A 27,033-nucleotide genomic window follows, 5' to 3' on the forward strand; every position below is an offset into this window, starting at 1 on the left:
CTGACCCAAAAAAAAACAAACCTTGCTACTTAGGTTCCCTTAAAACCTGTAGTGCCTTTTTGCTTTACGACACGGTATGACATAGTAGGAGGCTGATGCAGAGGTGCAGATGACTGGATAAGTCATAAATGCACCGACATCATCAGCCAGATGTGACTCACAGCTGGGATGATGCACTGATGCTTCACAGGAGATTAAACCACACTTCCCAAAAGCGGCGCCGGTTTCAGGTTTCTCAGTGAGCCGAATCTGTTCACTGGAAACCAATCAGACAAACACAAAAAGACTAAATGAACTATGGAGTCCACAATCTAAAAATTATTATTTTTTAAAAACCCATCTACAACAGTTTATTCTAACAGTAATGACTGCAGCATATGACAGATTGGTCATAAATAACTCGTATCCCTTCCAACAGATTGCTTTTCTTCGTTCCATGAAAATTGAAGGGGAAAAAAAAAAAAAAGTCTGGTTTGAGCGAGCAAATAAAGGTTGGTTTTCTTGTTTTGGGCCAACAGCAAAACACAGCTCCAGTTTTGAAATCAATCACTCTGAAGCGAAGGCTTAGAGGTGTGTGAGCGTGCTCGTATATCAGACACACCTTTGGAAAACAGAGGGGATGAAGATGTTGGAGACAGGAGACGTGTGGACAAAAACCAAAACAAAGGTTATGAAGCAAGAACCTTTTTAAATCCCAACAGAACTAGATAAAAAGTTTGCTTTCTTTGTTTTTTTTTAACTTTTGACAAATGTACTTCTAGTCACAGCTACAATAATGCTATTTATGATGAACTGTTCTGGAAAATGTTTAAAGTTTTAAATAATCATGAATGTAAAGCTGATGGAGGGGCTGGAGATTTGGCAGCACTGAAGTGATCCATACAAGCCTGTTAACTTTATCCGCTTAATACAAGCCTGTTAACTTTATCCGCTTAAACAAATAAAACTGTTACTTCTAAATAAACTGGCAAATATACAAAAACTCTAATTTGAACCTTTATTTGACAACTAAATGAAACAAACAGCACAGAAGTGAGTCCGAACCTATTCACTGGCTACTTTTTTCTTATTGTTGTAGGATATAAACACATATAAACAATAAAAATAAATCTAGGATCCGATTTAAACACAGATCTGTCAGGAGATAAAAAACGTTACCTTTGAGGGTGGTGCTAATAAAAACCTCTTTGTTTTAATGGGATCTCCTCATTTATGGAAGTCAGTCACATAAATGACACTGATGCTCCTCTAAGTGCTCACAGCCGTTCTTATCTTTGGGAACTAGAACTCTTTTTTTTTTCTATAAAAGAAAGTTGAAATGTGGACTTCTACTGTCAAAACCCTTTTTTTTTTACTCCTAAGATGTACAGATTTCTCACTGCATAATACATCTAAAGTCACAGGTTATTTCCAGATTCAGCAAAGTAACTGAAGTTATTCAAGACAGAGCCAAGATGTGATACTGATGATGGTGGCATTATTTTTCTGTTCAAGTTTTTATTTGATCAGAAAATGGATTTTGGGAATTCACATCAGGGCGAAAGGTGCCCCAATCCCTTATGTGAAGTAAAGTGACACTAAAACCATTTAAATGTTTAGATGTATTCCAATGTATTACAGTTTGTATTATTGTCTATGATTCTTAATAAGCAGCATAGAGAAAACTGTCATTTTTCTTTGTTAAAATACTTCACTGTGAGCTGTTTAAGGGCCCAAAGGCACCAGTTTGAAGTTTTTGTTGGATACTTTTATACCCAATCATCCCTCATTAGATAACATTTAATCTATTGTACAGAAAATTTATTATAAATTCTTTACGTATTTTATAAAAAGATGTGTTTTTGCACCATTTAAAAAAAAAAAAAAATACAGGCTCTGTAATAAATTCTGGCAAAGTCATCGTGTTGTAATTCTTTCTTGAGGGTTTTTGTTTTAGGTTAATTACATGACAACCACCAAACATCCCATTAATAACGCGCGGCGGTGTCAGAGTAGCACACGGGACGCCTCTCGGATCTCTTCATCATCAGTCTTCTCCGCGCTCAAACCTGCCGGTCAATTTCCTTTTAAAAAGTGAGATGAATGGTGTTAATCAGCACACGGGGGCTGTGCGCATCACTCAGCTCCAGCTTGTCCTGCTGTAATAAAGCAGGCTGCCGCTCCGAGTAATTACTCTCATCTGTCTTAGCTGCAGCAGCAAAGATCTGACTGAATAAAGGCTTTCGGGCAGACCGAGAAGCATGTTGAATTAAACTGCCAACCTAATGTTTTACTACATTGTTGAGCTGAAATTATGTGATTAAAACTAATGATCGAGTGGGAGAAATTCACATACAGTCCTGACTCTGCACAACTGCTCCGTACAGAAAGAAGAAGGGTTTATTCATTGTTTTTTTTCAAAAAGTACTGAAATTAATCGTTTAAGAGAACCTATATTAGAAGAAACAAAAACACAACTTTAAGCTTGCCGCCCTTCTTTCTGCAGCACAGTCTCTACCATCTTAGGTAAGAAACCTTCCAGGAAATGAAAGAAGTCCTGAAAAACTCCTGCCTTGTCGCTGCTTGGCTCCAGCTTGAGCAGCGCCCTCGTGCTTTCCGTTCCACCGACCATCAGGAGCTGAACTTTGAACTCCAGAGGCTCCCTGAGCTCGGGCTCTTTCTCCGCGATGTAAGCTGTGACCTGGGACTCCAGCTCCACACAGCTGCCCTCAGGCTTACAGTCTGCATCTTTCACGAGCTCCCTTCGCACTTTCCTCCTGCCGGCCCATACGACGTGCTTCTGCACACACGTCCACGGAGGGATTTGAGGCCTTCTCCTCTTTGCCAACCGTGGCTTTTTGCCATGAGGTGACACCGAGGAGTCACTGCCAGAGGATAGGGGCCTCTTGGCACCAACGACTGCCGCACTCGACGGGGTGGCTTCGTTCTGAGACTCGACACTCTCAGTGCTGTCGTTTAATGAGGCACTGATTGAAGCTGATGTCGTTTCCATATCCTCAGCATCAACAGCTGCATCCTCTCTACATAAACCCTCTTTGGGGGCGTCCACGTGGCACTTGAGAACAGTTTTCAGTACGACCTCCACAGAGGAGCAAACCTTCTGGAACCACGGGAGCCTGAAAGCATCTCCTGCCACGTGCGGCTCGTCACGCAGCACCTCTGGCAGCGACGTTGCCTTGAAGGGGATATCGATGGTCAGCTGCTCTGGCTTGTTATGCTGGACGTCCACGTGTGGGGTAAACAAGCGCAGCAGCCCCCACGGCTTCCCCTTGGTGGACTTGTGCTGGTACTGCAGGCTGCGGCAGTACTTTTCGGCCTCCTGGCACTCCTTCTGGAAACTGCGCAGAGCGCGCTCGTTCAGGTTTCCAGCCACGTTGTGGGAGAGCTCAAAGGGGTCCAGGAGATTTAAGGGGCCCAGTTTGGGACGGTGAGGATGGGCCTTTGTGGGGTTTTCCTCTTGCATCGTCTCATCCTCTTTAGCTTGGCTGAGGAAGTTTACAATTGGAAGTGCATGTCCCTCCCTCAGGGATATGACACTGCTGGCAAAATCAAACTTGGCATAGAAGGAGAAGAAGTCTGAGAGCAGGGAGGCTGAAGGAGAAGACATGGAGACCAACAGTTAGGTCTGAGATGGAGATTCAACAGATTAGCTTAAGTCACATTTAGGTTTCAGGAGGAAAATGTCTGCAACATGCAACACTTGTTTTTAATTGACTTTCACTTACAGAGGTCCTGTGTGTTTTTGCTGGGCTGCACAGCTATAGGCTGACTGGGGAACGTGCAGTTCCAGCCTTCAATCTCACATTCCTCCTCCTCACCTGCAGAGGTCAAACAAGACCACAGAGGAAAACAAATCAAACTTTAAATAAACCACAATTAACATTTTAAAAACTAACAGCAAGAGTACTCCTAGCAGACTGCTGCGGTAACGGAAAGGAAAATGAAACTGGAATTAATTTCTCCTGATGGTCTATAAAGAACTTTTTTTTTAAAATCTCTGTACTCCAGTTCGCACGTAAAGTTTACCTCCACCTGTTTTCCTGGTCTCACTGTAAAGATTGATGTCTGCGGGGAAGGATGTTTTAATTAAAAAGTGCACAAGTTGAAGCCGCAAACAAAAAGGTGGGTTATTATTTATTTATTTTGAATTAATTTAATTTCATAAACACACAATCACCTGTAAAAAGCAGCTGTGTGTGTAACAGCAGCGTGATGTGATTAAACTTCCACCCAGACTTTTAATAACCCTGTTAGTGTGTTATTTTTTTACATGTGCAAAATATTTTGACAGCCTTCGGGCAATTAAAGCCTTGTTCTCAATACCATCATGCGCTTGCATTTATTTTTATCTTTTGTTTGTTAGCAAAATAATAAATAAATATTTGGAAGTTGTATGGCAGCTCATTAATATAAATCAAATAAATTTAGTTATAAAACTAACACGGCTAAACTCATCCCCTTATGTGGAAAGTTTGGGGTTCTGCATAAATCAGTGACTGTATGTTTACCTCATAAACCGACACAAACAAGCAGTTTATAACGTGTTTATGCAGCTGAGAGGGTTTCAGCTCGTGCGCAATGTGGACCAGCGCCGCACTTACAGGCCATGTCTTTGAGCTGGTCGACAGTGGGGAGGACAGGAGGGTCACAGTTTTGCAGGTAGAAGATGATCAGCAGGGTCAGAGCGTAGTTGTTGAGGAGCGGGCCAGCGCCACTGGGGTTACCTGCAGGTCAAAGGTTGATGACATGAAGATTATGATGCAATCCTCATTTTTGGGACGTTGCGATGAGATTTCACATGTCACGCAGCTGTGCTACAACCCCCAATTCTGATCAAAGTTGGGACGTTGTGTAAAATGTAAATAAAAACTGATTGCAATGATTTGCAAATCTCGTAAACCCATATTTTATTCACAAAGGAACATAGTAAATATATAAAATGATGAAACTAAGAAATCATACTAATATGCAACATATCTAAAAATCATCCCCTCTTCTTCTAACATCAGTCTGTAAAAGTTTAGAACTGAGGAGAGCAGCTGCTGGAGGTTTTGGAGGGAAAGTTGTCCCATTCTGGTCTGATGGAGGATTCTAGCTGTTCAACAGTCCTGGGTCTTCTTTGTTGGATGGAAGAATACGTTCTAGCAAAGTTAGACATTTTTCTGCCTTGATGTTGCCCTGTCCGGTCTGTAAGCCGACCATGCCATATGCACATTTTACACAACATCCCAACTTTATCAGTGTTGGAGTTGTAAATGTGACTAGAATTGTATAAAAACAGTTCACTTTTCACGTTTGCTTGATGCATTTTTACAATCTGCAGTATGAATGATGATTTCAGTGGCCTAAGTCTCACTAAAGTAATCCTAACAAATCCACAAACTGCAGCACGCTCTTTCCCACTGATTCATTCATTCATATATCGTGGTTGTAAAATTTGTTTTGACGTTAGAAAGTTTATTTCTAAGACGCAATCATTTCCTTTTATTATTTGTTTTGATGAAAATTGGCGTCACTGATCAAAGCAATCGCTTCAAGATCCCAATTTAGGCTTAAAACGGCATTTTTACAAAGTCATCACGCTCTCCCTGATGAAAGGTGCATTGGCAGCATCGAGGAGGGAGTTCAAAGGGAACGGCCGGGAGAATAAAAGATAATTAGTGGGCTTTTCAGCGAAGAATACCCTTAATAAGATTTCATTTAATGTCAGAGCCTGTACACAAAAGGAACTGAAATTTTTTCACCACGGTTTCCATAACAATGTACTAATATATTTATAATAAAGTGAAATATCAGAGGGTTGAGAGCGTTTGATCCAAGGAGGACTGTGCGGTTCTACTGACATCTGTTGGTCAAAGAATGAAACTACACAGCAGTACAAATATCTAAAACAGACAAAATAGCTGGATAAATGTAACCAACTTGTTTTAAAATGACTGCATCCTACCAGCTAACTGCTTCTGCTTGGCCCAGTAGCGGATGGTGTACACCAGAGGCCTCAGCCTTTCCTCCACCCCTGAACACAGCTGAAGGAACCGAGTGTTTCTCACTCCCAGTCTAAGAAATACAGATAAAAGAGAAAAAAAAATTGCTCTCCGTGCAAGTACAGAACATCTCTCACTGAGACTGAAGCCTTTTCATACAAAACAGTATTTTAGAAATTTTAAAAAAGGCCCCACAGACCTGTTGTTAAGCGTGATGTCCCCCTGCAGGTTAAGCTCGCGGTGGTGGAACTTGACGACAGGGAGGCGAGCGGTGCTCACCGCGTGGACTTTGTGCACGCTGGGGACGCAGCGAATCAGGATGGTTGCCACAAGGTCCAAAAGCTCCGCTGGAGAGGCGGTGGACAGATCAATGTCAGACAGGATGGAGTCCTCAGAGCGGCCATCGTCTGGCACTCCTTCAACTGCCTGGAGAAACCAACAAGAGGGGAATGTTTTCCACAGATGTTTCCACTTGGAACAGCGCTATTACTGTATAGGTAAAAAATGTCAAACCTGCTCTGTGCTGGATTTGGCCTGAGCTTGGAACACCTTGGTGTTCTCTAGATCCAGGAAAAGGTCCAGGTCACACGAGTGGATGCCAAAAGTGTTCACAGAAGAACCAAATGGCAGAATCTGGCTGTCTGCAACCCATTGAAATATCAAAAAAACACAACTAAAGACAGTGAAAATTGGAGCAAGTGTCGGCTCTTTTTTTAACATTATGTAAAAGATAATGTATCTAAAGAATTCACAGACATCACCTGGAAAGAATTCAACAAAAACCTCTTGCAGGAGTTGAACCAGCAAGCTCCGAGCCTTCTTTTCATTTTCTCCAAGCTGAAACCGCTCAACTATGTACTTCATCTGGGCATCCACCTGAAGATGAGCAAAGCATAACACTATAGTCCTTTTGTTAACAAGTCAACTCAATAACAAACTTGTGTATTAATCACAGACTATATAACAACAAAGTACAGACCAAACAGAAGCTCTATATACACATATTATCAAGCTGCATCATTACGTTTTTATATTAAATAAACTGTAGCATGATGCTTACAGATGCCTGCTGACACAACTCTGGTGTGAGACGATTGAGAACTTGTTGGAGGTTCTGGGGGTCATTTTTCTTCTTGGGAATCAACTTAAACTCCTTCTTTTCCCGAGGTTTAACTCGCACCTTCAGGCCTTTCATTTTGTGCTCAACACAGGACAGAGCTGACTGGATGCTCTCAGTTTCACTGAACTGCACGATGGCATACACACCCTGCTGACACAGACAGACACGCCATTACAATTTTAATAGGAAGAATGTCAGGTATGTTTAAAAAGATTACAAGGGTCGCCAAAAAGCAGCACGATTTATGGAGTAGTATTATATAAATACTGTTATTTGCAGCTGTCCGACCTTGTCTTTATCCATGATAACATCTGTGACGGCCCCAAACTGCTGAAAGTACTCGGTGACATCACTCTGAGAGATTTCAGGCTTGATGCCACTAACGAACACGCTGTGCTCCTCTTGAGTCTTTCGAGTGGCTCGTACGGTGCTCAGAGTCTGGTGCTTTCGCCCTTTCACATGCTGATCCACGCTCGGCACTACCAGTCAAACAAATCAAATCACAGAGAACAGACACAACTTCACATAATAGAACCTAAAGGATGCTCACAAACCAACTTGGAGGGATTCCATGTTAAAACCACTATTAAAAGGTTTTAGCATATGTCAGTTTAATTTTGTTTTTTCAGAATGTAAGTGGATTTACTGCTGAATGTTTCATAAAGGTAATGCTTACAAAAATATGCTGAAGGTAAAATAAATAAATTATTAAAATCAAGAAACCATTAAGTGGAGATACTATTGACTTTTTTTTTTTTTTTTTTTTTTTTTTTTTAGGAATAAAGAACCTAATTCCTTGATGATCTCTAAAGTGTGCTGCAGATGTTTTAACAAATATTTCTCCCTGCGAGTGGCTTTCGTTTTACTTTTCTGTCGAGTTCATCCCATAACAACTTAGTCAGCTTTGTCTTTCTTTCTTTTTAAATACAGTTCTGTCAAGAGCAGGAGTGTCAAACTCCGGGCCTCAAGGATTCCACTGTCCTGGAAGTTTTAGATTTTTCCTGATCCAGCACACCTGATTGAAATAGTTTAATTACCTCCTCACCAAATCATCACGTTCTCCAGAGGTACATCTACAAGTCGTCCATTTAAAGCAGGTTTTAAAGCAAGAACACATCTAAAACATGCAGGAGAGCGGCCCCCAAGGAACGGAGTTTGACACATTTGGTATATAGCAGGGTAGGCAATCCTGGTCCTTGAGGGCCACTATCCTGCATGTATCCTACTTGTTTCCCTGCTCCAACACACCTGATTTAGTGGTTAAACGACCTCTTCATGTTCTGCAAAAGCCTATTAATCACCCATTGATTCAAATCAGGTGTGTTGGAGCAGAGAAACAAGTAAAACATGCAGGATAGAGGCCCTCGAGGACCAGTATTGCCCACCCCTGGTCTCGACGTTTGCTTTGGGTCTTGATTCACTGGCAGGATGAAAAACTGACCTGGTGAAGCTTAGGAAACAGGCTCAGAATTTTAGACACTGTGCACATTCAGCTTCCAGCAAAACAACCCCAGGCCGTCACAGTTAGTCAAAGCCAAACTTTATTTATAAAGCACTTTTTGTGCAGAAAACAACCCTATGTGCTTTCCATGAGGAACTACAACAGAGGGTAATGGAATTATCTAAATGTTCACGCAGAAATATTCCCACACACAACCATAAAAGTATGGACACTCTTCATCAGTAAAGTATTGCTAGTAATTAAGGAATTTTAAATTACAAACTTTATTGATTAGTTTAAATCAAACTAAGACTGTGGATCTGATAGTTTCATTGCTGAAAGTTAGATTTGCTCAATGACCACTGTTTATATGTGCTGTGAAGCATCATCTCTCAGAATAGAAAAACTGACTGGGTTGTCACATTTTTCTCCCAGAATCTCTAAACCGTGTTTCTCAGCCATTTTTTAGTTTAAACAATAATGCTGCTGATTTTTTCTGTTGCCACAGGAGCCTGTTTCTTAATCAGTAACAAATAAAATGTATGTAAATGGTTATCATGCACGGCTTTTTTCCCGCTTCGTCTTGTAGGAAGAAAAAAAAAAAAGCTAAAGGCTTGTGTGATTTTGAAGAGTCTGTGCCTGTCCATTTATATTTATATATAAACAATTTGTTTAATTTTTGCACTTTTACTTGTAACTTTAAGAACCTAAACATTAAATCACCTTTGCTTACCTTTTCAGAAAATGAATCTTATTTTTACCATTGCTGTAAACTTATAAAGTTTCTAACGTTCAAACAGACTCGCGCGTGCCACAGTTAGCTAACATTACTCACTGTTCGGTAAGTTGGCGTTACACAGCGAGCAGAAAAACCCTCTCGACGTCGTTTGTATGTCGCTGTCGGACGACATGGTGGCGATAAACAGAATATCGTGTCTGTAAATGCCAGTATTTCACTCGTCAGTGAAGTTTGAGGACTTCTAGCCTCTCACCGCGCTTCTCAAATCTCCCTCCGTCGTCGTATCTTCGTTAGTCTTCAGTCCGTCCCCAAATTCTGTCCGGGTTCTTCTTTGTCACAATGTTTCCGTTCCACCAAAGTCAAAATAAGCGGAAAAAATAATAAACGCTTGATTTTATATTGTTGTACAACGCTATAATATATCACCTACTAATGATAATAACTTAATAGTCATCTTACTGATTAATGTAAAAACTAGATTTGCTTTAACTTCCTTTTACCAGATATTTAGCACCTCTGATTTCTATAAACATATCCATCCTCAATATTGCATCAAATGGAAAAACATGTTTGTAATATTTATTTTAAAGGATGTATAATTTAAACTCAGATTTACTGTCGCAGACATTCATTGCTTATAATCTGCATTTGCCTAACAATGTCAATGAGTTTTCTACTCACTCAAGAATACATGTCACATACTAGTATTACAAAGCAGATTGTAGATATAGATTTTAGCTTCACTTTCAGTTGTGGATCAGTTTATACACAGTAGTAAATTGCAGGTCAAATAAAGACCCCTTAAGTTTAAATCTTACAAATCTTAAAGGCCTTTGAATAATCACTACAACAACATTTATGAATGTAAAGAATAAAACGACACAATTTTCATTCTCGTAAAAAAATTTAATAACTTTTTTCACCCCACAATACAATAATTCAAAGAATCAGTAAAGAATAGCATACAGCCTGTAAAAAAAAAAAGGAAAGGAATATATGCTTAAAATAAGAATCCCTGCTGTAAAAACAGTGCCTTGTTTTCAGTTAATAAAACTACCCACTATGATGAACAAGTACAAAAAGAATGAGGATAAACAGTAATTATGATCGAAAATATATACACAATTATTTTTTTGCAGATCTTCCTCGTCTGGTTTTGGGTTGTGGCTCGGCTTCGGTCTTATTGGGGCCCTCCTCACCTGTGGATTTCGCTGTCACGTCAGCGAACTTAACACCTCGTCTACCTCTCCTGACAGGCTGAGCTTTAACGACTTCTGAGAGACTCTCCTCTTCAGGTTTGTTGGCAGCCTTTGATGCGTTATTGCTTTTAACGCCTGCAAGTTTGGGCTTTCTGCCTCGATCAGCCTTTATGGGCGTCGCTTTAGGAATTTCCAAAATTTGCAGGTCTGAATTAAACTTAACGAATTTTTTGCTGTTTTTAGAGTTTTCGGCAGCAGCCTTGCTTAAATCTTCAGAGGGATTTGCTGGATCGTTGGTCACTGGGGCCTCCTTGGCTCTTGTGGGTTTTGCTGAGGACTGTTTTCCCCTTTTTGCAGGTTTGACTGGTGCTGGAGAAGGTGCTGAGGTCTGCATGGCTGATTCGTCACTGGTCTCCTCAACAGGAGAAGCTGCACCTCGACGTGCCCTCTTTGCTGAAATGTCTTGTGAACTCTCACTTTTTCTTCCTCTTGCCCTGCTAGCTTTAATAATTTTGGGAGGCGAATTGGTATTGTTCTGCTCTTCAAGCTCACATTTGGGATTTTCAGCAGCGACAACTTCCTGAGTGATCCGTTTTCCTCTTCTGCCTCCTTTTGGTTTGTCTGTAGAGACAACGGGGACTTCTATGACCTCTGTGGAATCTACAGGTGCAGCAGCCGTGGTGTCTGGTTTTGCTTTCCGTCCTCCTTTCCTGGGCTTTGCAGCAACAGCGGCCTGTTTGGGCATCATCACTGGCTCAGCAGGTGGCATTTGAACCTCTTCCTTTGGTTCTTGCTCAGATTTTCTTGTTCTCCTTGATTTCTTCACAGGCTCCTGGCAGTCAGATGTCTCCTGGGAAGTAGTTTTGACACTGTTCTCCATCTGTTCTTCCTCCTTGTGTTGGGCTGTTCTACCCCTCTTGGCTCTTACTGGAGGTTGGAATTGCTGCTTGATCTCTTCAATGACAACCGTGTTTTCTACCACCTCCTTTTGTTCCTCGGGATCAGATCTCATCTTTCTGCCTCTCTTGGGTTTTCCAGCAGCAGAAGAAACTGGCTGTGGAGGCTGAGCATTTACAACGTGATCACTGCTCACTTCATCAGTATGTTCTGATTCAGCAGGTGTTAGTTTAGTTTTTCTCCCTCTAACCACCTTCTGTGTCACTTCTTTTGTTGGGGGTGCGGAATCTTTTGTCTCCTGAGTGGTGTTCAGGGAGGTTTGGGCACTCACAGCTTCAGTGGAAACCTCAGTTGTCACTTGTGCTTCAACAGCTGGCTGATCAGAGGCGCTTTCTTGAGACTTTGCATTTCTTGTTCTGGTGATTTGTTTAACAGCAGGGGGTGCTGTTGCTTCTGTTTTCTTCCCTCTTCTCCCTCTGACAGGAGCAGAAACAACATTGTCTGATTGTTCTGCGGCCTCCTGCTTATCCTCGGCTTCTTTAGATTCTGCTGGTTTTGCTCTTCGGCCTCGGACGGACTTCTTCTGAACAGGAGCTGTACTCATTTCTTTGACTTCCTCCACATGAGGGGAATTTTCCACTTCAGGAACTTGGACGAGAGCTTCCATCGCACCTGACGACACCTTTGGCTGCTTAATGTGGGCTTCATTTGTATCTGTTTAAGAAACAGTAAGAAAAAAGTTAAGTTTACAGAAAATTAACCAGCATATTGATATAAAATAACCTACTGAAGGCAAATCTGTCAGACGAGATGAAACTCAGCTACATGCTTTGAATAATGGCAAATAAACATATACAGGAAGAAAAAAAATTAAACCTGACTAACTTTTACATGTGGTAAAAATAGTTTTGCATGACTTTTGTTCCAAAAAAATATGACCTACCTTCTGACGCTTCAGCTGGGGGAACTTGGGTTTGTACGGAGAGTTCGTTTTGCTGCTGTTCTGCTGGTTGTTTACTTTTCTTCCCTCGTTTGGGTTTCAGCTCAGCTTTTTCCAAATGTGCGTCGCTGCCTCTCACTTCATGTTCAACATGAGTTGATGGCTTCGGATCACTCTTAGGTTCTGGAGTTACTTCCTCTTCAATAACAACCGGATCAGCTGAATCCTCGGGGGCTTTTTTGGCATTTCTTCCTCTTTTGGGCCTAGGAGCAGCCTTTGAAGGTCGAGGGGCACTTTCTTCCACCGTGGGATCAATGTTTTTGGTCGTCTCTGCATTCCTGCCTCTTGTCGCGTGTCTAACAACGGGTGGTGCTGCAGCCTCACATTTCTTCCCTCTTCTTCCTCTGACTGGAGCAGAAATAGCAGGATCTTCTGAGGGCTCTGGCACATCTTTTTTGTCCTCGTCTTTTTCTAATTTGACCGTTTTTGCCTTTCTACCTCTGACAGGTTTCTTCTCAGATGAAGGATCCATTTCTGTGGCCTTGGAAGCAGATGTCTCCTCTTCAGGCTGCTGCTGTGGTGCCTCTGCAGCCTCCTGAAGGGGAGTTTCTGTTGTTACCTCGTTTGTCTTCTTCTCCATCAGTGGTTCCTGCATGAGTTCTTGAAGTCCTTCAAAGTCTTCCACTGGAGCGACACCCCTCAGCCTTGGTGACTTCATGAGTCTACTGATCCCGAAGTTCTCTTCAACAGGTTCACCCTTCTGTTTAGGTGTTCTCATTAGCCTCTTCACACCAACCATATCCTCAACAGGAGAATACTTCTCTTTGGGTGTTTTCATGACTCTCTCAGCGCGAGTAAGGTTCACGACAGGGAAGAGCTTGATGACTGGAGTTTTCACATTTGTCATTTCAGGCTGGTAATTGGATTTTTGCACTTGTACTGGTGTCTCCAGAAGTTCCTTAACGCCATCCAAGCTCACCTCACTGGCCTCTCTGGTTTTTGGAGTCTTCAAAGGTTTCCCTCGAAGGTCTTCAAGGGATTCCGCCTTCTGTTTTGGGGTCTTAAACATTCTTTTGACTCCAGTTAGACACTCTTGCTGTTCAGGCTTCTGTCTTGGTGTAATCAGAAGTTTCCCTCGGATGTCCTCCAAAGGTTCAGCCTTCTGTCTTGGGGTCTTCATGATCCTCTTGACTCCAGTGAGACACTCGGGTTGTTCAAGCTTTTGTTTTGGAGTTTTCTGGAGCTCCCCTCTCAAATCTTCAACAGGTTCGGCCTTCTGTTCTGGCGTTTTCATGATCTTCTTGACTCCTGTGAGACACTCTGGTAATTCAGGTTTCTGTTTGGGAGTTGTTACAGACGTCTTAGAATGAACGTCTAAGGCAGGAGTGCTGCTGATGAAGCTTGATTCTTGATCTTCAATAAGGAGGCGTTGGACTGCCTCACTGTTGTATCTTCGACTCTTGACTGTCGATGCCAGACTCAGAGGAGACACCACCATCTCACCTGGAAATACGTCAAATCTCTTTAATGTACCAACTCTTATTTTGTCTCCAGCTTAAGACTTTAGTATATTTTTTACTAATTCCAACCTGGATAACACAAATTACCTGGCTCCTCTGGTGTGTTCAGCAGTGATGGTTCGATCATAGACGTCCCCTGAGCTCCTGCTGGTGTCTTTGTGGCATTGCTCTCAGTTATCAAAGATCTTCTCTTCTTACCATTTGCAGGAGTTTTAAACATTTCAGAAATGCCTGGAAAATGCAAAGCACAGCATAAGTAGCTACAAAACTGAAGCCTAAATGTAACAGACCCTTTGCTACCATTAGTTATGACGGAGCAGTTGTTACCAGAGAAGTTCTCGTCCATTTTCATGTCCTTTTTGCAGAGTGCAGTATTAGTGACCATTCTCGGTGCCGCTCCAGTTGGATGTCCCACTGTTCTTTTGTGAGCTCTGCCCACAACGATGGTGACAGGTGAATCTGCGTGTCCAGTGCTCACGTGGCCCTTGAGTTTCCTAGCAGGTGTCTGACAGGTAAAGACAATCACGACTCCGAGAGCTTAGTTATTAAAACAGATGTGTCATTTTGTGTAAACTGAAATCAGTGATGTTTATTCCACCAACCTGTAGTGTAGGCACTTGCTTCTTTATTGCTTTTTGGGTGACCTTTTTCTGAGTTGGAGCAACAACTTGGGTCTTAGCTTGTCCAAATTTAACAATGTCTGCCCAGGAATTTATGACTAAAAGGCAAAGGATAAGGAAATAAATCACTTGCATCAAAGAATCAATACTTCCAATTCAATAAATAAAATCTCCAGCATTTTACACACCTTTCATTGATGCCCGTGAAGTGCCACTCTTTCTTTGCAGAATCTTCCTCGCACTCCTGGAAACAACTGGAGTTCTTCGGGAGGCGCTCTTCATGCTTTTCCTCTTCAGCTGGATTTTTGGAGTAACAGTGGCTAGTGGCTCTTGTTGAGTGACGTCATCAGCCCCTGAAGTTGGAGAAGGGGTGCTGATGCGGGACACAGAGAAGCGTCCCTGTATCATCGGGGTACCGACTCCAGAATTTGAAGGGGTTTGAGCCGGTGTTACACCACTCAAGGAAACATTTTTCAAAGAAGTAGGACTTGACTTTCTCAGTGAAGATCTTCTTTTGTCAGTGGGGGTTGCGTTGAAAGCTTGCTGACCTGGGGATGCACTCTCACATTGAGTTTTAGGCTCTTTGTTGGCTTTAGGAGTTTCTACTTTGTTTCTGGACTGAGACTTTTCCTGTGCAGGAGTAGAACTCCTACTCTTGGATTTGGGAGAGGTTTTAGCAGGAGTCACAGCCTTTGGAGAGGCAGACCTGGATCTTGGGGACTTCTGCACAGGAGATGCTGACTTGGGAGTCCTCTTCCCAGGGGATGTGGCTTTGGGAGAAGACTTCTTAGCAGAGGAGACGGGCTTGGGGGAAGGAGAACCAGACTTTGGCGACTTCTTTTTAGGTGGAGTTTTGGGAGAAGCGCCTTTAACACCCAATGGCTTCTTGGGCGACGGAGTCTTTGACTTTGCTGGACTTTTCTCCTAAGGGAGACAAAAACTGTTTAAGTAAGAGTTTCAAGCTTGTTGCAACTGAGGTGTCAAACTATTGAGACTCACCTTCAGAAAGCCAATGACAGAAGCTCTTCTAAGAAGAGACAGTTTGGGTTTACAGAGAGAGAAGCTCCTCCTTGGAGTGGCGCCCCTGCGCAGTGGAGAGTCGGGAGGCAGACGTTTGTCAAATAACTCTGGGCTCAGAAGACCTCCAAAGGAAACGCGCTTCTTTTTCGTCTTTGGTGCTGGCAAATCTGACGCCAACTCCCCACTCTTGCGTTTTTTGGACACTTTTTCCACTAAGAAAGAAGATAAACACAAAAATTAATATCAATATATTAGAAGTACACGAGTAATCACTCTGATTATTATATCTAACAAGTAAACAAGACAGCAGTAAAACCTTTTTCAGCTGTTCCTGAGTTTCTTGGAGAAGTTCTTTTAGGAGTTGTTGTCTTTGGAGACTTCATTGCTTGCTGTTCTTGTTCTTCCGCAGTTTTGGCCAGTCCGGTTTCTTTGCTCCTCCTTCTGGTGGGTGATTTGGATGTTGGGGTAGGAATCAGCTCCAGAACCTCAGACACCGTAAACATCTGGGCAGCTGAACTGCTCCTCCTCTGCTTTGAAGTTGCTTCAGACTTCGCAGCACCTTCATCTCGTTCCACTGCGGGTCCGTCGGTATCAGCAGGAGAAACCGGGACGATCTTCCCCTGCTTCTTAACAGACTGCGGCATTTCACCGCTTTTACCTTTAGGATCTTCAATCTGTTTAGCCTCATCCTTCTTGGGTGTGAAGTTGACAGATTTTTCATCCTTCTTCAGGACCAAACCAGGCCTCGGAGTGCAAAACTTCGAAGAAGGCGTCTGAACCTGACTTGCGCAGGACTTGCGAGGGGTCTTGACATCAAGAGACTTTTTGATCATTTGATACAGATCACCGAAGGGAGAGTTGGTCTTGCTTTGCTGCTGACTTCCATCTTCCTTGGACTCCACTTCCAAAGTTTTCTCCAGTGATCGCTGAATGTTGTCAATGTTAGCTCCATCTTTAAGATGAGGACCTAAAAACAATCAGTTTCAGCACAGTTAAAATACTTTTTTTTTTTTAAATCTCCTTTACTTTACCATACAGTAAAGGCTATGTACAAACAATAAGTAAATTTGAATTTGTTAGTGATTTTGCTTGCAGCTAACATGTCACTTTCCAAGAACCACCATCATATAAAATTACCTGTGGATACTTCATGGTTCCTTCTTTCTCCTGACACAGCAACGACTGCGTCACTAACTTGCTGATCTCGAAGAACCTAAACAGAACAATCGTTCATTAACACATTTGAAAAATGGCCCTATTATTCATTAGGGGAAATAACACAAAGCAGATAAACTATAGGGCTATAATTAGGATGAATAAATTACTTTGAGGGTTTCAGGTTTGGCTCCAGTGGAGGATCTCTTCTTCGGTGTGGGTGCTGGTGGGTACTCAAACCTGAGAGTTATTATAGAAAAATATAAATATCATACAAATAATAATAATAAGGGTGGCTCTACCATCAATTTTCTGGATGGGGGGCTTCAAATTTTACTATAATTTAAAATTTGCTTTCACCAGTTAAAATACTGTGCAAAAGTCATGAGCTGTTCCACTTTTCTTCATATCTTGCTTTTAAGCATTCAGACAATCTTGTAATCTTTGAAAAGCTGCCAAGTTCAACACTTCTTCAGTTCTTCTGAAGGTCTTTCAAAGTTTTTTTTGAACATTTGCTGATTTCCTCCCACTCAATTTCTGTCCAGTTACTGAGTATTTTTAGAATAATAATGCTTTCTGAGTTAAGTCATTTAAATCTGACTTTTAAGTCATACAGGCTTTTTAACTCAGGGGATGAACCAGCGTTCAACCACAACAATGTAACAAAGAACCAACTTTGAATTGGATCTTGAGGCACTTTGTTACCAGTAACCTCTCACAAATATAAACTTTGTTACAATTTCTTTAACCAAATTCATTACAAATACCAAAAACAACTGAGTTTGACACATAAAATATTATTTTTAGCACCAACAAGGTGATTCTTTAATAGCTGTTAGCTGAAACTAGACATGAAGCTTACAAAAAACTAAAGAACGATGTATTAAAGACTTGAGGTTCCAATACCATTCATCTGCTGTAGCCTTTTTTTAAGGCCTGACACTTTTTTGTATTGCACTAAACCACTTCCTGAATTTTCAAGCACAAATCAAACAATACACTATCACAGTGAGGTCTGTAAACGGGACAAAAAAATCAATTAAAAAGCAGTTAAAATCCCAAGAAACCCACTCAGATGTCTTAAAGAACTACTGATCAAGATGGTTAAAATATATTTTTTAAAAGCCTGGCTTTTGAAAGCAATTTTTAAACAAACTAGAAGTGTTTTAAAACTTCTACAGAATGCTGTATATCGTTTGATTTGTGTGCAAGTCGTCCACTTTGTTCAACGGTGTTATATTACAGTAACAGGTGTCTTGATCAATACGGATCAGATGGCTTTAACTGATCATCTAACAATGATCTACACCCAGGTTTAAGAAAAGCACATCAAAAGAAACAAAAAAGAACAAAATAAATGCTGATAATCGCTCATTTTTAACTCACAGCAAGATTTCTGCACAATACAAACCTGAAAGATCGATCAACAACAGTTATCACATCTCCGTGCTTTAAGCGCTCAGACTGATGCAGAGCCGCTCCGTTGACACACGTCGGATTGGCTGAGCTCAGATTGGTTAAAATAACCTGAACAAAAAAAACAAAAAACAGGTGCACATTTGTTTTTCTCCTTCATACATTTTCCACAGAAACACAATAACGAAAGCAGCCAAGCAAATTTACAATGAAACATCCTAACAAGGCCATCCTCCATGTGATCTGTTACCTCTTTATTTTCATTTAGGTCAATCCTGCAGTGCTCCTTGGAAACACTCGGAAGCTGAATACGGATATCACACTCCGGCTTCCTGCATGATCAAACAGAATCATATCTCAACACAAGACTTTATTGGGTTTACATGAGATTTGTAGGTGCTCATAAAAAGTTCAAGAATGAACTGGCTCCAGGTCAAAATTTGTTGTAACTTTAATATCATATCTGCTGCAACTACAGGAAAAAAAAATAACATAGAACTGTAATTTGATTTCCAAAGAGATGGCAAAAATATACTCCTTAGGCATTTTAAAAACCTCACCTTCCAAATAAACATGATGCAGTCAGAGGAAATTCAGTCCCATCCACTCCACTCCTCTTTATGACAACTATTTTCCCATGCAGTGGCATTTTCCCCCCAACTTTACCTGAGAACATCACAATAGACAATTGTCAAGCTGTCAGATCTGACAACTGCAAGTTCAAATTAGCCCAACTTTAGCTTTAAATAGAGGATTAAAACAGAGGAAAGATTCTCAAATGTGTTTTTCAAAGGCAGAATGTCTGAGGAAGTGAAGAAAAATTCAGAGAATATTTTTACTTAACAGAGGTAAGAGAAATTCTGTTTGATTCACGATAACATTAGCGTAATTTCACAGTGTGTTGCAAAACAAACAGGGAAAGGGGTAAAAAGTCGTGTAATGTCTGCCAAATCCCACGTGCAATGCTGGCACGAAATTAAGTATTTAAATAGATACCAAATATAAATGTGAAGCCACTGACTACGCTAAAATAATGATACACAATTTTGGGCGAGGTGTATAACTTTATAAGTATGTTAGGTACGACGTTACAGGTTAACGTAAAAAAACAACCTTTATATCGCGTTGTTAGCATCACATAATATATTTTTATAATGAATTCTTACCTGAAACGTCTTCAAAGACACGTCTGCTTTCCCATAAAATCAGTAAAGACTCAATAAAATAAAAAGAAAACTAAAACTAGATCATTATCGGCCTAAAAGCAGAAACTAGCTACCTTCCTAGCGACGACAAAACTAACGTACACTTCTGCGGACTGGGACAGCTGTCCTTCGCCCTTCAATGGGGAAGCTGACTGTTGTATCAATCCGCGAATCCGCGGAAACAAACTAAACCCCACAAAAATGCTCAGTTCTACAGAGTTTAGTATGAGTAACATGCGTTGCATTTTATTTGTTTGTATTTTTATTGTGTGCCTTTTTAAACGTGCCGTTGAAATTTTACCTGAATTTACTACAAAGGGACTATTTTGTTTACATTTTTGGCGGAACAATACCACTCCTCGTAAGAAACCGCAATTTAGAAATGTTTGAAATTCCGCGCGAAGGATTCTGATTGGTTAAACGTCACTGCCTCGTAAAAAGGGCGGAGCTATTGGTGCTTGGGAGCCGAAGTCCGTCCAAATCACTCTTCTCATTCTTTTGAAATGTATTATCTTTCTTTTTTAAAAAAAAGAATAGCCATAGCTATTTTACGCACATAGTTTCACGTTCTACTAAGCTTCGTGTAATGCCCCAGAGCACTACGGAATAATTGATTTTTGGATCAGTTTTCCTGCCAAACTTGACCTGGAAATACTACTTGCACGTGCTCTAGGAATAATTATGTAATTATAGGTAAAAAAAAACAAAACCTGCCTAAATAGATAAATGTATAAATATACGCAAAAAATGATCAAGTATGAGATATTTTCTGATTATAATGTCACTTTCATATTGACAGTAGTTTGCTTGAACATATATTTTGATAATGATGAATTATAAATCAGGTTCATGAGTTTAATCCATGTTAATAGCTAATTTAATTTCTTAAAATTCTCACACTTAAGAACACTAATAATATTAACATTAATATATAAGGACAACCCAGGAGATCATTCATATTGTTTTCTTTCTCACTGTTCAAACAGACCATTTTTCTGTATAAGATAGTTATTTTAATGTTATTAAACATATTTCTGATTTTTATTTTGTAGTATGAAATTTATTTTGTCTGCTGTTGACAAATTAATATATAAACTCCAGTCAATCATATCTAGAATAAGTATATTTTTAAGTAACCACTGTACCAATAAAACAAAACCACTCCTTATTAGTGGCAAAAAAGACTTAAGTCTTAATGTGTAGCAGCAAGTAAATGCTTTTTAAAGCCAAGTTTAGTAAAGCAGAATAATACTTTGATCTCAATGTGGTTTGACTATAAAGAATGTCTTAGAAATAAATTACAACACAACTCTAACCCCAGTTCATTTAGAAAATATCTACCTTTTGACAAGTGTTTGTCTGGTGGGCAAAAGCAATATCCAGCACTTAAATAAAATTTGATCAGAGATTTATTATAAGTCTCTTCATGGGACGCAAAGCATTTAATCACTCATGAATGTGAGGTTTAGGCCTTGCAGCCGTAACAGAACTGAAAGAATGACAGACATTTAATTATTAAATGTTCGTTTTATTTTATTTTTTATTTTTGTATCTTTTTTTTTCTCGTTTTTTTTTTTTTTTCAAAGTTCCTTGATAATCTTGACAAAAAAAAAAAAAGAATTGCAACATATTCCATACTCTTCAAACTGACGGTGTGTCTCTTGCTAATCCAGATTATCTGTGGAGGGAAAATGTTGTGCGCCGTTCTGGACAGGTTGAGTCCTAAAGAATGAAAGCAGCTTTTTCTTTTCTCTTCTTTTTTTTTTTCTTCTCCATACAAAAAAAAAAAAAAAAAAAAAAAAAAAAAANGTGTCTCTTGCTAATCCAGATTATCTGTGGAGGGAAAATGTTGTGCGCCGTTCTGGACAGGTTGAGTCCTAAAGAATGAAAGCAGCTTTTTTTTTTTTTTTTTTTTTTTTTTTCTTCTCCATAAAAAAAAAAAAAAAAAAAAAAAAAAAAAAAAGATACACATGAATCAGAGAGGCTCCACACTGGCATCCTATGTTGCAACACTGAGCGGTCAGGGTCCGAGTCTCTCTGCACGAGTCCTGGTCTGCCAGGCATAACAAGAGTGGGTGATTGGAGAGAAGATTCAGGGGCTCAGTAGCAGAAGTGTGTGCACATGTGCATTTGTGATTGGAGGCTTAGGGGTTGCATTACAGAACACATACAAATAATAGGCCAAGCACACAAAATGATTCCTTCCTGAGACATTGGTGCGTTTACAGTAACGATGGTCCAGATAACACGTATTAATGGTGAAGGCGTTTTGGTGTAAAGTGAGTCACAGGGTGCGAGGTTGCTCCGGATCCAGCAAAGGTCACGTTTGTTTCCTAAATGTTGCAAAAGGGGAAGGGGCGGGGCGGGGCGGGGCGGGGTTGGATTCGCGAGAACTTGCATCATATTTGGGACCTTCGCTGACTTTGCCTGAACATCAACCGAGCCAAAGACCACGGCAATCTCGTCTCGTCCCGTTCCACCGGAGATCCGAGTCGCTCAAGAGTACCAAGAATGACGTGTTTCATACAGAGTATATATACACCGTTCCTCACATGACAACTCGCTTTGACGCTGACCTGCTGGAGCCCAGCTGAGCCTTCCAGGCAATAGATGGCATCGGACTCACAATTTCCATCTTCTCTTTCTGCTACATGGCAAAATAAAAAGCTATGCCCCGACAGGAGTGCTACTTTGTTACCTACTGTACATAAAAAACAGCTTGAAAATAAAAAAATAAAAAAATGGGGGTAGGGGGCGAAGTTTAAATTGTTTGTGAAAGCCACATTCTGAACAGCCAGTGATTGGTGAAGGGTCTGTTACAAAACATGAGAGAACTTCCTTCAGTAAAATGTGCTCATTCTGTATTTTCTTGAATCACAAAATCTATAACAAAACACATTAAAAGGAATTTAAAAAAAATCATGTGTAGCCTAAAACTCTTCATAGTTTTAAAGAAATGAATACAGCTTATATACACAAACTCAAAAGCCACTTAAAATACACCTTTATAATGAATCTTCATTAATCTGATTTCTTGAAAGGACCTGTGACGATATCATACAACCGAGTTCATACAATCAGTTTTTTTTTCATTCACTTGGAAGGAAACAAAACAAAACAAAAAAATCAAAATAAAACAAGGAAAACAAACCTGGAATAGAAGGTGATATTTGTTGTTTTCTGTGCACATTTGTGTATTTGTTTGCATGACTTGAGAAGAAATGTCAATATCCTTTTTTTTTTTTTTTTAGTTAATTAGAATAATACACAAACAGAAACGTCTCTCGTTACTCTTGATAGGTGTGAAAAAATTCAAAGGGTGAAGGAGTACAACAATTACTAATCTCAGCGCAGTAAACATGTCCTCATTTCGACCTGCAGCTCTCTTCCGGACACGCCGATCACAATAGTTCCTTAATTTTTCTATATATATTTATATATCTTTTGTACAAAATCTGTTCTTTTTCTTGTTCTTTTTTTTTTGTTTTTTGTTTTTTTTTTGAAAATGGAAAAAGAGAAAATACCCCAAAGTCTTTGAGGAGTGAGGTCTTTTAACGAGTCCCAAAGTTGCAGTCTGTCTCAGAGTACAACAAAACATCAACAACAACAACAAAAATAAAACAAAGTGTCTGGTGTTTAGGTCAGTCTGTATTTATTGTCCTTTTTATTTGTCCCATTGTGCTGCTCTCACTCAGTTTCATTCAGAACTGGTCATCGCTGCGTTCAGGTTTGTTTCCATCGGTCTTTTTGAGGACAGTGGAAGCGATGCAGAGGAGAGTGGAGGGAGGTGGATCAGCAGTGTCAACGGTGTGATATCACGGAGGCATCCTCCCGGCCCGCTCCAGCCTCGCCTCCCCCTCATGTCCGGACAGTGTTCCTGCAGTGACGGCGAGCAGATCAGGAAATGTGGACTTGTGTCGTAGGAGAGGAGGAGGTCGGCTCTGCCAGTCTCCTGTGGGTCAAAGCCCAGCTCCTTTGTCCCTCCGGTTCAGAACAACGTGGGAGGAGAGAGAGACCGACATGACGAGAGAGAGAGAGAGAGACAGAGAGACAGAGAGACCGAAAGAGAGAAAAAAAAAAAGAAAGGTGGGCCGTTACTACGGCGATTGTGTGGCTGGACTGCTTTGGGCAGAGCTGGGGGACAGGCTGGGACTGCAGCTGCCTGGGGGGGCGCCGCTGGGCCTGCCGCCTGCGGCCCCGCTTTCCAGACCCTCGGAGTTCTCCAGCATCTCCTGGATGAGCGGTGGCATGGAGCCGGGGATCTCCATCTTCAGCGTGATGACGCGCTCAGCTCCTGCAGAGAGAAAAACGTGTTTAACGCCACTGTATTCTAATGTGAAAAACACAAACCCAGGTTTCAAATTAAAAGCCCAACTGGGGTGGACAACAAACCTTTAGCACTGATGCTTCTCAGGTCCGTTATCTTCATCAGCATCTTGGGAAACATATGAGGTTTGTGGGGCCGCCTCCTTCTTACGTAAATCTTCAGCGCCTCCAGGAGGGGCTCCTGCAGGACGTCCACTTTGTCCGCTTCCTCCAAGTCCTGTCGATCTGCAGGAAAAAGTCCCCCAAAGATGTCTCATTGCTCTTTGACTCTTACAGTGTTTGTTTCCAGATCAGAAATAACTAAGTTTTTGTTTTTTTTAAAAAGTGGCGTTTTCAATTCTTATTCAGTTGGGAGGAAATCATCTAGTTTATCGTTAGGAGACATGTCATACCTCCACACAGCAAGCAGATGGCGCTGAGCAGCCCCGTCTCTGCATCATCCATCTCCAGGGGAAGGAGCTGGTTGGCAAAGGCAAAAACCAGGTCTGTGAGGGGGCCGAAGCCAGCGTTGTGCATCTGGGTTCTGTTTAGCGTGAGCCCATCTGAGAAAGTCATGGTGTCCTGCTCCGGTGTGTAGCGCGTACAGATCCGCAGTATCTGTGGAAGGACAGCGTAAATAGTTAAACCTTAAATTCCAAACTGACTGATAAAAGGTATCATTTTCCATGAATTAATGATTTATTATTATTAAGTTCTTAAGCCAATATTTTTTACCAGAATGTCCAGACAGGCGGCTTTGAGCAGAGTGATCTGGTCAGCGATGGTGAGCGTTGTGAATCCCGGCAGCTGCTTGGCGAACTCCACCGTCTTTATGATGCACTTGGTGGAGAGCTCGCTGAACTTATCCCACAGGTCAATGTCCAAGGACACGCGCCTTTCTGAGCTGTTAGTCTGTGGAAAACGCAAACAATTGCAAGTCAGTTTTAGTTTTGTTTTTTTTTCCGTCATTGATGCGAGTGATAATGAGCTGCAGGACTTAAACAGATGGCCCGTTTCGTGCCACTGACCGTAGTGTATTTGCCCAGCTGGCAGAGGGAGGGGAAGGTGTCCTGGTGCGCCTTGCGAACCCTGTCAATCATCTGCTCCGTGTCCGGACTCAGCACGTAGCTCTCCGTGCACTCCTGCTTCTTCTCTTCCTTCTTCTTCTTGTTCCGGTCGTTCCTCACGGCTGAATAAAGCAAAGAAACACGAACATTAACTCAGGACAGACTGCTCCTCTGAGATGACGTTTAGATACAACCCCAGTTCTGACAAAGTTGGGACGTTGAGTAAAATGTAAATAAAAATATATAAATTTCATCAACTTTTCGAAACTAAGAACTTGTAACAAGCTCACTTTGAATTTGACAGCAGCAACAATAAAAAGTGGGGGCAAGGCTGTGTTTACCACTGTGAAGAATCCCCTCTTCCTCTAAAAACAGGTTTTGGAGGGAATGTTGTCCCATTCTGGTCTGTTGGAGGATTCTAGATGTTAAACAGACTTAGAGCTCCTTTGCTGGATTTTCTTTCCTAGATGGGAGCGTATGTTGTTCTAACAGCTGCATATACTTTTCTGCATTGACAGTGCCTTTCCAGATGTGTAAGCTGCTCATGCCATATGCACTTATGCACCCCCATACCATCAGAGAGGCAGGATTTTGAACTGTGTGCTGACAACAGGGCAAATGGTTCTTCTCGTCTTTAGTATGGAGGATGTAACGTGTGTAATTTTACTGACCACAGAACTGTTTTTCAATTTGCCTCAGTCCATTTTAAATTCTTGAACTGCAAAACATAATTCTGAAATTGTTCCACTCTTTGTAGGCAATTTTTGCACACTGGCAAACCTCTGCTTATCTTTTCTTCTGGTTTAGCCTCTCTTTAATGCTCTTTTTGCACCCCGTCTTCTTCCTGAGATGTTGCCAATCAACCTAATTTATTGCAAAATGCTTTTCCAGCTGTCTGATCAGCTTACATTTACAGGCGTTTGATGCCTTCGTAAGATGTGTCGCTGCCATAAAACTCAAAGCTACTTTGTTTTCCCCTCAAAATATAAATATTTATAGTTTCAACATTTGATATGTTTTCTCTGTTCCATTGTGAATAAAATATGGCTTTATGAAAATTAGCAAATCATTGCATTCTGTTTTTTTATGTTTTTAAAATTTGGGTTGTTAGCTAACTGAACTGTGATGCATTTTACAAACCAAAAAAACAACAACAAAAAAAAAAATCTCTGTACAAACTGCATGCAAACACAGCCCAGGCACTATGTATTCCCCACTACCACCTCCTGACACCACCTTAACAACAAGGCGACTGAGATCTAAGGCAAAGTCATCTTCAGGAACGGATCCCCTGCGTGCAGCAAGCAGCAGCAACTCTTTCTTTTGTTATCAGACGCTAAAAGATAAATGTTTTAAGACACCTCCATCCAAGAAAGACTGTGGTAATGGAGAGTGTGAGGAGAGGAGGAGGGAAAAAAAAAAGAGAAAAGGTTGACATAATCCACTGTTGTTTCTCTCTGGGCGATCTGACTGAGAGTGTGATCACCCCAAATGACAAAAAACACCAGGCGAGTGTTTAGCATTGGAATCCCATTACAAGCTCGATCCATATCTTCCAGCCTATCCACGCTGGCTGTTATGAGGTTGTGTACATATGTGTGTGTGTGTGTCTGTTGAGGCTGGGGGTAGATTGGGTGAGATGGGGTGTGAGTTGATAAATAGTGGTGGGGGATGGAGCCATCCATAAGGCTGACAAATTGCCACAACTTTCATTAGGGGTCCCAGCTAATGTAATAACATAATATGACAAATATCCTGCCTCTAATGGATTTAAAAGGGCTCGGCTGTGGAGCCCATAAGAGAAAAAAAAAACTCTCCAGCTTTCCCCCCTTTTACTCTCACTTTCCCTATCAGCTCGTTTCATTCACTTTTTTAAAAATTTCACTCGAAATAATCCAGCTTCCCTGAATCTTTCCCATCTCTCGGGTCTCTTCCTCCCCCCCTGACACTGACCTAAGATCAGAATTTCCTTGTCTTAATCCTCACCTTGACCACCGAGGGGCGAGAAGCTCGCGCTGATGGGAAGTCGGTGCCTCTGACGGCGAGGGCTGGAGTGAAGCCAAGCAGGGAAAGCACTGCTCTGAGCTGCTGCTCATTCATCAGCCCACAGACAGGCCTCCCTGCCTGGGAGAACATTAAGGCAGGGGAGGAAGGCGGGGGCTGGAAGTCTGATCCTGCTTTATGTTCCTGCTAAGCACTCCTCGCCACAACAAAAAAAAAAATGAAAACCCCGCTGTGATCACGGCGGAGCACTGCTTTCCAGGGCTTATTGACACTTAGGTGGCAGGCTAATGTTGGCATCAAAACATGACATTAAACAGAAAAATGCTTCCCGCTCCTTAAATGATGTAATTATGACTTAGCCGGTGAACAAGCGCGCTTGTTTAAGCAACACTCGGCTTTTT

The 27,033-nt window shown here is 41.3% G+C and overlaps 3 protein-coding genes across 6 annotated transcripts in view; all 3 read right to left on the reverse strand.

Moving 5' to 3' along the window:
• Positions 1-983: 983 nt before the first annotated feature.
• Positions 984-9,632, reverse strand: tut1 (terminal uridylyl transferase 1, U6 snRNA-specific). 2 transcript variants are annotated; one of them, XM_037981034.1, is made up of 10 exons: positions 9,538-9,632; positions 7,393-7,583; positions 7,045-7,251; positions 6,746-6,860; positions 6,498-6,625; positions 6,184-6,410; positions 5,948-6,057; positions 4,602-4,724; positions 3,726-3,818; positions 984-3,591 (listed from the first exon to the last, which is right to left on the reverse strand). In XM_037981034.1, the coding sequence occupies exons 2-10, from the start codon at positions 7,405-7,407 to the stop codon at positions 2,459-2,461; spliced, it is 2,151 nt and encodes a 716-aa protein (XP_037836962.1). In that variant the 5' UTR covers positions 7,408-7,583; positions 9,538-9,632; the 3' UTR covers positions 984-2,458. The 2 variants fall into 2 exon arrangements, with proteins under 2 accessions (XP_037836962.1, XP_017273755.1); XM_017418266.3 differs by having other exon boundaries at positions 9,381-9,608.
• A 544-nt stretch (positions 9,633-10,176) lies between these two features.
• On the reverse strand, positions 10,177-19,385 carry mki67 (marker of proliferation Ki-67). The gene is made up of 14 exons (XM_017418565.2): positions 19,218-19,385; positions 18,612-18,717; positions 18,302-18,383; positions 18,047-18,162; positions 16,806-16,875; positions 16,618-16,693; positions 15,797-16,447; positions 15,460-15,692; positions 14,649-15,384; positions 14,443-14,558; positions 14,168-14,345; positions 13,928-14,071; positions 12,324-13,823; positions 10,177-12,094 (listed from the first exon to the last, which is right to left on the reverse strand). The coding sequence occupies exons 2-14, from the start codon at positions 18,698-18,700 to the stop codon at positions 10,410-10,412; spliced, it is 5,676 nt and encodes a 1,891-aa protein (XP_017274054.1). The 5' UTR covers positions 18,701-18,717; positions 19,218-19,385; the 3' UTR covers positions 10,177-10,409.
• Positions 19,386-22,453: 3,068 nt separating this feature from the next.
• The window catches only part of raraa (retinoic acid receptor, alpha a), a 153,580-nt gene continuing 149,000 nt past the window's right edge, over positions 22,454-27,033 (reverse strand). For all 3 annotated transcript variants that reach the window (XM_017418524.3, XM_017418523.3, XM_017418522.3), the window contains 5 exons: positions 24,590-24,750; positions 24,297-24,473; positions 23,975-24,179; positions 23,649-23,807; positions 22,454-23,550 (listed from right to left, as the gene is read on the reverse strand). In XM_017418524.3, the coding sequence (XP_017274013.1) occupies positions 23,354-23,550; positions 23,649-23,807; positions 23,975-24,179; positions 24,297-24,473; positions 24,590-24,750 (899 nt within the window). In that variant the 3' untranslated portion in view covers positions 22,454-23,353. The remainder of the gene's footprint in view (positions 23,551-23,648; positions 23,808-23,974; positions 24,180-24,296; positions 24,474-24,589; positions 24,751-27,033) is intronic.

This window comes from Kryptolebias marmoratus, linkage group LG17 (assembly GCF_001649575.2).
Source record: "Kryptolebias marmoratus isolate JLee-2015 linkage group LG17, ASM164957v2, whole genome shotgun sequence".
NCBI lineage: Eukaryota > Metazoa > Chordata > Actinopteri > Cyprinodontiformes > Rivulidae > Kryptolebias > Kryptolebias marmoratus.

Coding starts and splice junctions, on each gene's coding strand:
- tut1 (XM_017418266.3), bottom strand. CDS start 9,456: ATGTCGTCCGACAGCGACATACAAACGACGTCGAGAGGGTTTTTCTGC. Junction 6,058..6,183: donor GACATCACGCTTAACAACAG/GTCTGTGGGGCC, acceptor TGTATTTCTTAG/ACTGGGAGTGAGAAACACTC. Junction 4,725..5,947: donor CAAGCAGAAGCAGTTAGCTG/GTAGGATGCAGT, acceptor TTTGACCTGCAG/GTAACCCCAGTGGCGCTGGC.
- mki67 (XM_017418565.2), bottom strand. CDS start 18,700: ATGCCACTGCATGGGAAAATAGTTGTCATAAAGAGGAGTGGAGTGGAT. Junction 14,559..14,648: donor TTCACGGGCATCAATGAAAG/GTGTGTAAAATG, acceptor TTTGCCTTTTAG/TCATAAATTCCTGGGCAGAC. Junction 14,346..14,442: donor AGCAAGTGCCTACACTACAG/GTTGGTGGAATA, acceptor TTTACCTGTCAG/ACACCTGCTAGGAAACTCAA.